Source organism: Miscanthus floridulus, chromosome 2 (assembly GCF_019320115.1).
Source record: "Miscanthus floridulus cultivar M001 chromosome 2, ASM1932011v1, whole genome shotgun sequence".
NCBI classification, from domain to species: Eukaryota; Viridiplantae; Streptophyta; class Magnoliopsida; order Poales; family Poaceae; genus Miscanthus; species Miscanthus floridulus.
Genome location: NC_089581.1, coordinates 153,463,367 through 153,474,491, shown reverse-complemented (window position 1 = coordinate 153,474,491; position 11,125 = coordinate 153,463,367). Strand labels below are relative to the sequence as shown.

Below are 11,125 nucleotides of genomic sequence, written 5' to 3'. Positions count from 1 at the left end.
GCTTCTGTTCGGCTTGCTGAATATTGGTCGAAACTGACTGAAAAATACTGTTTCAGCTGAATTGTTGTGGGAGAAAAATACTGTTCCGGCTAAAAAAACAAGCCGAACATGGGGTAAGCCGAACATAACCTTTTGGGTGAGCTTTTTGTTTTCGTTTGAGACAGATGCAAAACATCCAATAGATATAGTCATATCGAGTATTACGACAATATTACCATGGTTTCAGGGAAAAAAACAAAAATAAAGTAGGCTATGGCCAAACACACAGGCCAAAGCTAAAAGTTCAGCTTCAGTGATACGTTGATAGCATTATTTAGCATCCATCGCTGCACTAACAGACACGCTCGAGCCTTGATTTGACCCCGTTGCTCTTTACTTCTCGGCCTCCTGCACCAAGCGCGCGATTTCCTCCTTGCGCATTCGACCGCCGTGGTTAACGACGGTGATGCTGTTCTTCCGCCCAGTGTCCCTGTCCTCCGCGGACACCTTCATGACGCCGTTTGCATCGATATCGAAGGTGACATCGAAACCAGGTACACCCTTCGGTGCCGGGGGTACATCGGTGAGCCTGAACTCGCCGAGCAGATTGTTGTCCTTGGTGCTCGCGCTCTCGCCCTCATACACTGGAAATGAAACGCTGGTCTGGTTGTCGTAGAGGGTGGTGAAAGGCGCCGTCTTTTTGATCGGGATGGCAGTGTTCCTCGGGATAACCACGCTCATTGTACAATCATCCCTGATCTCTATTCCAAGCGAGAGTGGCGTAACTTCACGCAGAAGCATATCCACTAATCTCCCATCGTCGGTTCCACCACTGAGAATAGAGGCCTGGATGGCAGCACCGTACGCAACAGCTTCATCAGGGTTGATGCTCCGGCAAAGCTCCTTTCCACAGAAGAAATCCCGAAGCATGCTCTGCACCTTGGGGATACGGGTGGAGCCGCCCACGAGGACGACGTCGTGGACGCTGCTCTTGTCCATCTTGGCATCGCATAAGCACTTATCCAGAGCCTTCATGCACTTGCTGAAAAGATCCTTGTTCAGCTCCTCAAATCGAGATCGGGTGATGGTGGTGCAGAAGTCAATGCCGTCATGGAGCGAGTCAACCTCAATGGTGGTCTGTGCAGTGGAAGACAGCATCCTCTTTGCTCTCTCGCAGGCAGTCCTCAGACGCCGAAGCGCCTTCTGGTTGCTATGGATGTCCATCTCCCCGTGTTTCCGTGTGAACTCCCGGAGAGAGTATTTCACCATCTCGTTGTCGAAGTCCGCCCCGCCAAGGTGAGTGTCACCGGCGATGGCCACCACCTCGAAGAGACCCTTATCCATGCCGACTCCCGGATCAATGTTGAGGAGGGAGACATCAAAGGTACCTCCACCAAGATCAAAGACGAGCACCGTCCTTCGTTTGTTCCTGACTGGCATCTTCTCAAGACCATATGCAAGGGCAGCGGCGGTTGGCTCATTGATAATGCGCATGACATTTAGGCCGGCAATGGCACCGGCGTCAATGGTAGCCTGGCGCTGGGAGTTGTTGAAGTAGACAGGCACGGTGATGACAGCGTTCTTGATCTTTTTACCGAGATATACCTCAGCTGTCTCTCTCATCTTGACCAGCACCATGGAGGAGATCTCCTCAGGCATGAACTGCTTCTCCTTGCCTTCATGCTGCACCACGATCATTGGCCGTTCGTCATCACCTGCGACGACTTTGAAAGGCCACAATTTGACATCTTCTTGTACAGATTCGTCGCTGAATCGGCGGCCGATTAGTCGCTTCACTTCTGTGAACATTTAGTCGTGTAGTCAATAGAGCGAACCATAAATGGCAAAGCAGCAGTAGTTTGTTCTATGCGTTTGAAAAATATTCTGCAAAGTAATAAAGGTTTGATTTGCCATACAACAGATATTAGGTTTGGTCCTACAAACACTGTAATTTTCCATCATCTCCAGTTCAAAAGAATTAATGCCGAGACCTTATATTAACTTTTTCATGAAATCATGATTACATTATCTCAGTTGTCATGTTTTATCCTTCAATCCTTGGTATATACTTGATCCACTTCATATGCAAGAATTCAGTGAGTTGTTTTGAAAGAAAGGTGTGCACTGCACATCATGAGACGAAATTGAATCTAGTAATAGTGATAGTGATAGTGATTAATGATTATACAGAAACTAAACAGCCGCGCAGGAGACAGTGAGTCACCGCAAAACGAAGTTAAAAAATGCCAGAACTATAATGTGAACATGCAGGCAGAGAAATTTAAGAGGCATGCTTGTTGCAAGGATATGAACGAACTATTGCGCCTGCTTGTGGTTGAATAATAAACATTGCAGCTGAGATGATGGAGCGGCAAACTTTATATGCTTCCTATTTCCAAACAGTTGATAGATCTGTTCATAAACATTGCACTCAATCTAGCTACGTACCTACGTAGGCACAGTTGATAGATCTGTGACGCAAATTAATCAGCGCGCGAGTCCACACGCGTGACGATCGAAGAAAATAACAAGTTAGATAAGCGACTGATGAAACAGCTGGTGTGTAGTTCTCACCGAAGATGGTGTTGGTGGGGTTCAAGGCGGCCTGGTTCACCGCCGCCTCGCCGACGAGCCTCTCGGAGATGGTGAACGCCACGCACGACGGCGTGAGGCGGTTGCCCTGGTCGTTGGCGATGACCTCGCCGCGGTCGTGCCGCCAGACGGCCACGCAGGAGTAGGTCGTCCCCAGGTCGATGCCGATCGCCGGCCCGTCGACCTTCGAGGCCGCCATCTCAACAGTCAGAGGAGAGCAAAGTAGAAAGTACTCGGAATTTATGGTAGTGCTACTAGCGCACGGGGTGTGCGTATATGCGGAATAAATGGTGCCGCTTCGATACATGTGCGTGCTAGGGCAACCGTCCTCTCCACGATTTCTTTGGCTGGGCTTTTCCTTAAAAGGCCGTCTATCTGGTAGGTGCGGCACCCTCGAATCCAAACTATCATCACAATCTAAAACAGAAAAGGAACTACCCGGGATCAGTCATCCCACTATCGACTATAGGTACAGGTGTACAGCCCATTATTGAGATCAAATGTGTTATTTTTTTTCTTTTCCTTTTTTCCCAATACTTTCAACTAATTCATCACTTATTATAAATAAAATAAAAGTCAATAATGATAGTTATGTTTATTCAAACATTAACAACAAATTGTTTAAACAATTTGCAAGAACAATTCTAACAGTTTTTTTAGAGTATCAATTCTAACAGTTAGGAAGGAAAGTTCTAACACACAAAATGCACGGAGGAAACTGTGGGGCAAGCAAGGAAGAGGGCAGCGCTTTCCAAAGGCTAGGCAACAAACACAGTAACGAAGGAGCTGCCAAGCCCAGTCTTCCACACATAACTCCCAACAAAGGAGTGCTCATGGTCATTTCATTCCTTTTGTCTATTATGAGAAGCTATTTTGCTAAACGTGTCTCAAAATGGCTTCGACTCCACCTGTAGAGCCGTGCCAAACAACGCCTTATTAATTACCTTACCACTGCCTAATTGTAGAAGACTTGGGGCCTTGGGTTTTCGGATATTAGTTCTAAAAGTACATCGTCGTTGTTATCGCAGTGGATGATTAGTGCTACTTTCATGCAACTTATATCGTGTTATACATGTAAATGACCGTAGCCTATTAGCAGGAGCTCTTAGTTTATGGTACATGGTTTAATTTAATAGTTGATATTGAAGTAACCTTCTACTACCTCTGTTGGATAATCTACATCTGGAGTACCAATTTTATCTCGGTCGTGGATTCAGCGCTGTCTGCACAAAGATCTATCTTCGTGAAAACATGGTACACCACCAAGAGTGATTATTCCATCATTTAAAACGAGGAAAATGCTCATTACATGGCCCAACAGATCAACCAACCAAAACTGGAACCGGGCAAAAACTGCAATTCACAAGCTAACAAGCAACAGTAACTTACACAGCTCAAAAACATAATATCCAAACAGGCACTATAGACAGAAAACATAACTGTGATGTGCCTTCATAGGATGAGAAGAAAACAGTATCAATATACTGATGATATATATTACTGTTTGACATAGAATTATTTGCTGGCCATTGTCCAATCTATGCAAACACATTAATGTCCCATTTCAGCAAAGCTACTTTGAAGAAAATAATTGTCTTCCTGAACTTCAATACAAGGCAGTAAAGCTTGATGAGGAAATGATCTGAACATCACTGCACCTAGAGGAACTTGCCTCGCCCAAGTCGCTGGAGATGGTAATTGATGGTCTTCGCTGCGTTCTTTGGCCTCCCCTTCTGCAATGACGTCACAAGCAGGCATTAGGAGCAGAAGAATTGCTTGCTTAACGCTTTGACAAAACAAAGTATAAGGATGACAAAACAATGTCTAAGGATGCAAAACACAAGTAGTGATGTGGATAATATAACCTGTGTCTGAGTGCATTGAACCAAAAGATCCTTCTGCCTGATGCATTTGTCATCATTCTGTTTGTTTAAGGCCAGGCAATTGAGGAAGGCCACCATTTCTGGCATGCACGGCTTCGCAACAGCACCAAACTTCTTTGGGTTTATGTACAAAACACCAGCCTTCCGACCCATTCTGCTGCTTCACCTTCACCTTCATGGATTTGACCAATATGTGTGATTAGCTCAACAGCATCCAATGTGAATAGCCCTAAATCCCACCTCAGCACCACAATACACACAGAAGAGAAATAATTCAAAGGAGCAACAACTCAATGTGGGAGATGAAATGTTTGAAGAAAACCTCGGGTAAAAGTAGAACGAATGGTGCTTGAATACATTTGCAATAAATATGTGTTTACTAGCTTGGCATGGACTATATGAACATCACGCGTTATCCAGTTTAAGCATACTGATTTGAACAGCAGAAAGCAATCAAAACATCAGTCGATGTGATTCTCACTACAGGGACCAATGTCTAAGTATTAGAAGCTTTAAATGGATAGAGCAATTGTAGACGAATACGAGTATGAAGCTGAACAATAGCACGCAAGCCTGCGTACGGCGAGGTGTGACTAATTTCCTTCGCCGAAGCATTCGGTCGAACAGGTTGCAGGCGCCAGCAAATTTGTCGCAACAAGCTGAAACACCTCAACACCGCAGAAGAGACAACCGAGCAGCGGTGAAGAGTAACGCTCCGGCACAGAGGTGGAGTCCAGCCTCACGGTAGGCTAAGGTTGACAGGCGGGTCAGATCTACCTCTATCGAGTGGCAGCCGGAAAACTCCGTGGGTGGGGATTCTTACCGCGGCGGGGCGAAGCACCGATCCGGATTCCGGAAGTGTAAGCCATGACGGAGAAAGGGAGGAGGGGTGAAGGGACCGAGACGCGTACCTGGAGGAGACTGCGACGGCCAGACGGCCGGCAGCGACGGCGAGGGTGCGAGAACTGGAGAGGCGGCGTTCTTGAGATCGTACGAGCAGTTTCGGGGGGGGGGGGGGGGGGGGGGGGGGGGGGGGGGGGGGGGGGGGGGGGGCGCCCGGGGGGGGTGGATTCCTGTATGGCATAAAGGGGGGGGGGGGGGGATTCCTGTATGGCATAAAAATTTTTTATGCCCTCCATACCACTACCGTCAGTTGGGGTTCTAATATCGTCAAAACTGTAGGTGTGGCATAAAGGGGGGATTCCTGTATGGCATAAAAAAAAATCGCAAAGCCCTACGAAAATTCAACGGTCTTCAGCGTTTTAATTTTTTTATGTCCTCCATGCCACTACCGTCAGTTGGGGTTCTAATATCGTCAAAACTGTAGGTGTGAAAAGTCGAAAATATCCTTAAGTTTAAATATGTCATTAATTTTTTTAGCATCTTAACGACTTCAAATGAAAAAACTCAAAACTAGAAAGCATCTCGTCGAGATCTATAATTTTCATATAAAAATTATCTTCATTTAATTCCACAAAAAAAAATAATTTGATATGATTAATATATCTTAGAAAAATCGTTTTTTGTGGAATTAAATGAAAATAATTTTTTATATGAAAATTATAGATCTCGACGAGATGTACAACTTTCTAGTTTTGAGTTTTTTCATTTGAAGTTGTTAAGATGCTTAAAAAATAATAACATATTTAGACTTAAGGTTATTTTTTACTTTTCATACCTGTAGTTTGACGGCGTTAGAGCCCAAACTAACGGCAGTGACATAAAGGACATAAAAAAAGTTGAAGCAGTGATATTAAAAACCGCTGAACTTTCATTGCGATTTTTTTTATGGCGTAAGGAATTCCCCCCGGTTTCTGGAAGGTGAGGTGGACCGTAGATATCCAAGTTGGGCTTAAGTGACTTGAGGTGAGTGGGCCTTATTTTTAAGAGACGGTGTTGCGAGGGAGCGTTCACAGCCCATTGAAGTCACTGAGGAAGGAACATTACAGGGAGGCCCATATTTGCGTCTTCACTTTTTTTGTATTATATGAAAAAAAAAAACTGCTGCAACGCACAGGAAATTTATTTTACGTTTACCAACGTTTCCAAAAAAAAATATGATGAACTCCCGTACGAACCAAATCGTTTTACGTCGCAGTGGGAATAGTATAGGACCAAAACCTCGGACAATCTCCAGGGAACAACCGAAGTCTCTGATTATCATCGGTTGTTGTACAGCCGTGGAAGTGATGAAACAGCAAGAGTACATGTATCATGTAGGCATGTAGCGATCTCTATCATGTATGATCTCAAATCACTTTTGAATTGAACTTTCCAGTTGCAAGTATACAACAACACACCTGTATGTATGCCTACTGCCGCAACAACCAGAAACATTTCATCAAACTTTGGCCTCTGAACACTACCCTCCAAAAAAACTAAAAAAAAACTGGCTACCATGTAAAATGAGTGTTATTTACACTGTTTAGGCCTGAAGTTATCAGGTTCCAAAAGTTTCAACAACAACTTCTCTAGCTTAGCCGAGCCTTTGGTCGGCCTGAGAATAAAGGACCTTCCCAAGAAGGTACACGGATCTTTCCCGCCTACTGAGCTACCCAAGCACCATCCACCCGGGGTGAAGCAGTCAGGTGCTCGGCCCAACAACTTGGCGTCAATCATATCCAGGACTGAATTATCATTGGCAAAGGAGTGTGCAAATGGCGCCCCGCTGTTTGCCATTGCATCAAAATGCTCTGTTGTGAGGTTAACAGGGTGCGTCCGAGGGGGGTTATCCCAAGCCATGAAACGCAGATCACTGTTGACAGTGGTGTTCTGGTAGTACTCTGAGTTGCAGATCACTGTGTGGAAGTAGCCTTCTGAGGATGAGAGGAAGTTGGTGAAATACATCAGTAGTGTGCGAGGAAGGTTGTCCCATCCCAATAAGCAAAACTCCAGGAATGATCGACTAAGCATCACCCAAGACGAACCTGTACCAAAGGAGTTGTAATCATTAGAAGTAAAATTTACAAGAAAACAGCATTGCCTTAACCACAATAGAAAGGATAAAGACTCAACTAAACTTTGATCAAGAAAATGCTTCTCAACTGTTCTACTAAGGACGAAAAATAGCCAACAATATAACCAGGCCGAGTATTCATGATGTCAGTTGCCAAAATTGCAGGTGAAACAATGATTGAGAAGGCAATCAACATCATAAAGATAATCAGGCAGCATTCTGAAAGATCTTAACCAACACATATATCAGCAGTAGGCAATATAAGATATACATACATGTTTCACCAAAAAACCATCTACCTAAAGGATGCAGTATGCTGTGATGCAACATCTTATCATGCAAGGTGATTTCATCAAGGATTTTTGTACAGCTTGGCTCCATGCAGTTACTAGTTAATTGCCTTTTAAAAGAGTTTAGAGGTATCTTTTTAATATGTCAGATATAAAAACTACTCCACAAACACCAAATAACTTCACTGTAGCCATTAGACAGACCCAAATTGGTATGACCGATAATTTCATAACCATCTAAGTAAACATCGCCATGACCCATATGACAATTGACATCTATGTTGTCTAATAGATGGAACACACAAATTATCACAAGTTTGCTTAAAGAGATTCTTCTGGAGTGCACAAAAGACAACTAGGCAACATTGCTACAGCGAACCGTTCTCTGCTACAGGGCATTGAAATTGACCATTTGATCAGTCAAACAGAGATTCAGTAGTCAGTAAAGATGTCAGACAGTACCTACAAATATTTTGAAAGCTGAGGGCATACTCCTTTTCTCCTTTGTTGTTACAACCTCAGTTTTATTTGGGACCTGCAATGCTGGATCTAAAATGATTGGTCGGGCTCTTTGGTGCCTGCACATGCAACCCAAGAATAATAATAAAAAACAAAAAAAAGAGGTTAAGAATTAAGAACCACAGAACATTGGAATGATATGCTTACTCTTTCCAACCAATATTGCTTGTGTGCTCAATGAAATTGAGGTCTCTTGGCATGTATGAGAAGATATGAAGGATGTCTGATAAATATAAGGGAAACAACATAAATATTAGTTTCGATAATTGGGAGAAAAAAATCAATCAGATCTTAGAGCACTTCAAACAATTGCTGTACTACAAATCAACATATTGGGAGAAGGTTTGTAAGTTTTTTTTTCTGAAAAATTATTCATAGATATTGACGGCCTTAAGAATTTTGAGCAGGTCCAGAAGCTTAAACAACTTCCGTTCTGCATCCAGTCCTTCAAACTCACAAAAGTATTATTAATATTGAGATCCAGCATTTACTGTTCTTCATAATTTGTTGCTGTCGCTTAGGTTACACATCAAGACGGACCCAACTGTGATGGACTCGATTCTCTGGCTGCTGCCATGTTATGAAGTTAAGTTGATTAACTTGGTAGTTGATACAATGCTAAAGCTCAGTTGAAAGGTTATAAGGGACAATATTGAGCAAAGAATGGTGTTCCCGGAAGTGTTAAAAAATGACCCCCAAAAAAGCTGAATTTGATGCTACTAGATCTGTTTGTTAGATAGTACTGGATGATATTTCCACAGAATTCAAAGAGTAGCCTATACCTATTCAGTTTATCTGTCTATTTGTGGTGTCTGTGGCATAACAACTTGCATCGGAATTAGAAAAGCTGACAATCCCATCCATGTATGTAATTTTACTATCTATATCTAGCCTGAACTTGGTTATCAATAAATCTGAGGAATCATAAGCACTATTCAATACCCCACAATAAACAGACCAGAAGAGGTCATTACAATTCAAAACCTGTCAGGCTGCCACCATAGAGAATCAGCTAGCAGACCCCAGCTGGTGAAACACATACGGAATTCAGAGAACAAATAAATTTCAAGTGTATAATGCTGTTCGCACGGAGCGGGAGCTCTCTGCACTGGGTACGCCCTTTATAATGCTGTTCGTTATGAAATTGCATGACCCAAAGTTCCTCAAATGAATGGAAGATAGAACCAGTCAGCCCAAAAACAGTAAACTCCTTCAGCTGGAATTTGAATAACAAGCCTTTGACAAGTACTACTCCACATTATGTAGCTATTATCCTTCTTGGCGACAGAGCATACAACAAATTTTATGGTACTCAAATATATCAAATTGCGATCACATGGTATGAGAAGAACTTGACACCATAAATTAAATCAAATGGCACTAAGGGGGTGTTTGGTTTCATGGACTAAATTTTAGTCCATGTCACATCGGACGTTCGGATGTTAATTAGGAGGACTAAACATGAGTTAATTATAAAACTAATTACACAGATGGAGACTAATTTACGAGACGAATTTATTAAGCCTAATTAACCCATCATTAGCACATATTTACTGTAGCACCACATTGTCAAATCATGGACTAATTAGGCTTAAAAAATTCGTCTCGCAAATTAGTCGCAATCTGTGTAATTAGTTATTTTTTTAGTCTATATTTAATACTCCATACATATATCAAACATCCGATGGGACAGGGACTAAAATTCGGTCTAAGAAACCAAACAGGCCCCAGTAGGGCCATTTTTTGGACACGTAATTCTGTAGTACGTATAAGGAAACCAAAAGTTGGTGTCATGCTGAAGCATAAACGCATTCATAGCTGCAAGCATATATAACAAGAAAATATCGTGTGGGCTAGAAGCTATCCATATCGAGGAGGGAGTAGAATTTTACCATCTTGGGGCATGAGCGGATAATCGGAGGCGCTGAGGTTGATGAACCAGCTCCAGCCGTCGAACTCCCGGAGCAGCACAGCGGCGGCGTGGAGCGTGGCCCCCAATTCGGTGGGGCCCCTCCGCGAGACGGCGCCCCACTCCACCGCGGCCGCCACCCGGACGTTGCCGTACCGGCGCGGCGCCTCCTGGCCGCGCACGAAGGCCTCGAGATCCATGCGCTCGTCCTCCCCCGCCACGCCGACGAGGTAGTAGTTCCACGGGTGGTAGAGCGCCCGCAGCAGCCTCCGGATCCGCGGGCCCTCCCCGGGGCCCGCGCCCGTGATGAGGTACGCCAGCCTCGGCGGCGCCCTCCGCCGCTGCTGCTGCTGCGGTAGCCGCGGCGCCGAGGACGAGGACGACGACGAGCGCGCCGTGCCGAGCGCCGCGTAGAGGATGGGGAGCGAGACGAGCGGGAGCGCGAGGAGCAGCGCGCGCATCCACCGGAGGCGGTGCGCCGGCGTCAGCTTCCTCATGGGTCGGGTGGACACGCCGCCCCGGGCGAGGCGCCGAGGGTTAGAGCTCCCGCGGCATTCGCTCGCTCGCCGGCGCGAGGCGTACCGCGGACGGGCAGGGGGAAGGGGGCGGTCGGTTGCTTGCTGGCTCGGTGGCTGGTGGAGACAGACGGACAGAAGGCGAGATGCAAGTGAGGCTGAGGCCGCACCGCAGCGCAGCGCAGGGAGCAGGCTGGGCAGCGGCGTTTCGTGCAAGGAAATCGGGCGGGTTATGCGCCGGCGGTACGGTACGGGCGCGCAGCGTACGGCGTGTCCTAATAATTGCTTGCCGCCTCACTGGTGGGAGTCCCCCAGAGTAGGCTGATAAACTGTTTTTCTTTTTTGCGAGAAAAATACTCTTGATAAGTCAGCTAATAAACTCAAGCGAACAAACACAAGAGCTGAGTCGAGGGTTTCTGACAGAGCAGGAAGCAATTAGCAAGGCCAGTGGTTAACTAATCATGGTGTAGTCACGGGGACAA

General features: G+C 45.1%; 2 protein-coding genes across 2 annotated transcripts; both read right to left on the bottom strand.

The window, feature by feature from the left end:
* Positions 1-219: 219 nt before the first annotated feature.
* LOC136540171 (heat shock 70 kDa protein 4-like) lies at positions 220-2,809 on the bottom strand. Its single transcript, XM_066532175.1, has 2 exons — positions 2,554-2,809; positions 220-1,778 (listed from the first exon to the last, which is right to left on the bottom strand). Exons 1-2 carry the CDS (start codon positions 2,768-2,770, stop codon positions 373-375), a joined length of 1,623 nt encoding a protein of 540 aa, XP_066388272.1. The 5' UTR covers positions 2,771-2,809; the 3' UTR covers positions 220-372.
* A 3,693-nt stretch (positions 2,810-6,502) lies between these two features.
* On the bottom strand, positions 6,503-10,880 carry LOC136540170 (beta-glucuronosyltransferase GlcAT14A-like). Its single transcript, XM_066532174.1, has 4 exons — positions 10,112-10,880; positions 8,367-8,442; positions 8,163-8,278; positions 6,503-7,381 (listed from the first exon to the last, which is right to left on the bottom strand). The coding sequence occupies exons 1-4, from the start codon at positions 10,623-10,625 to the stop codon at positions 6,867-6,869; spliced, it is 1,221 nt and encodes a 406-aa protein (XP_066388271.1). The 5' UTR covers positions 10,626-10,880; the 3' UTR covers positions 6,503-6,866.
* Positions 10,881-11,125: the final 245 nt, after the last annotated feature.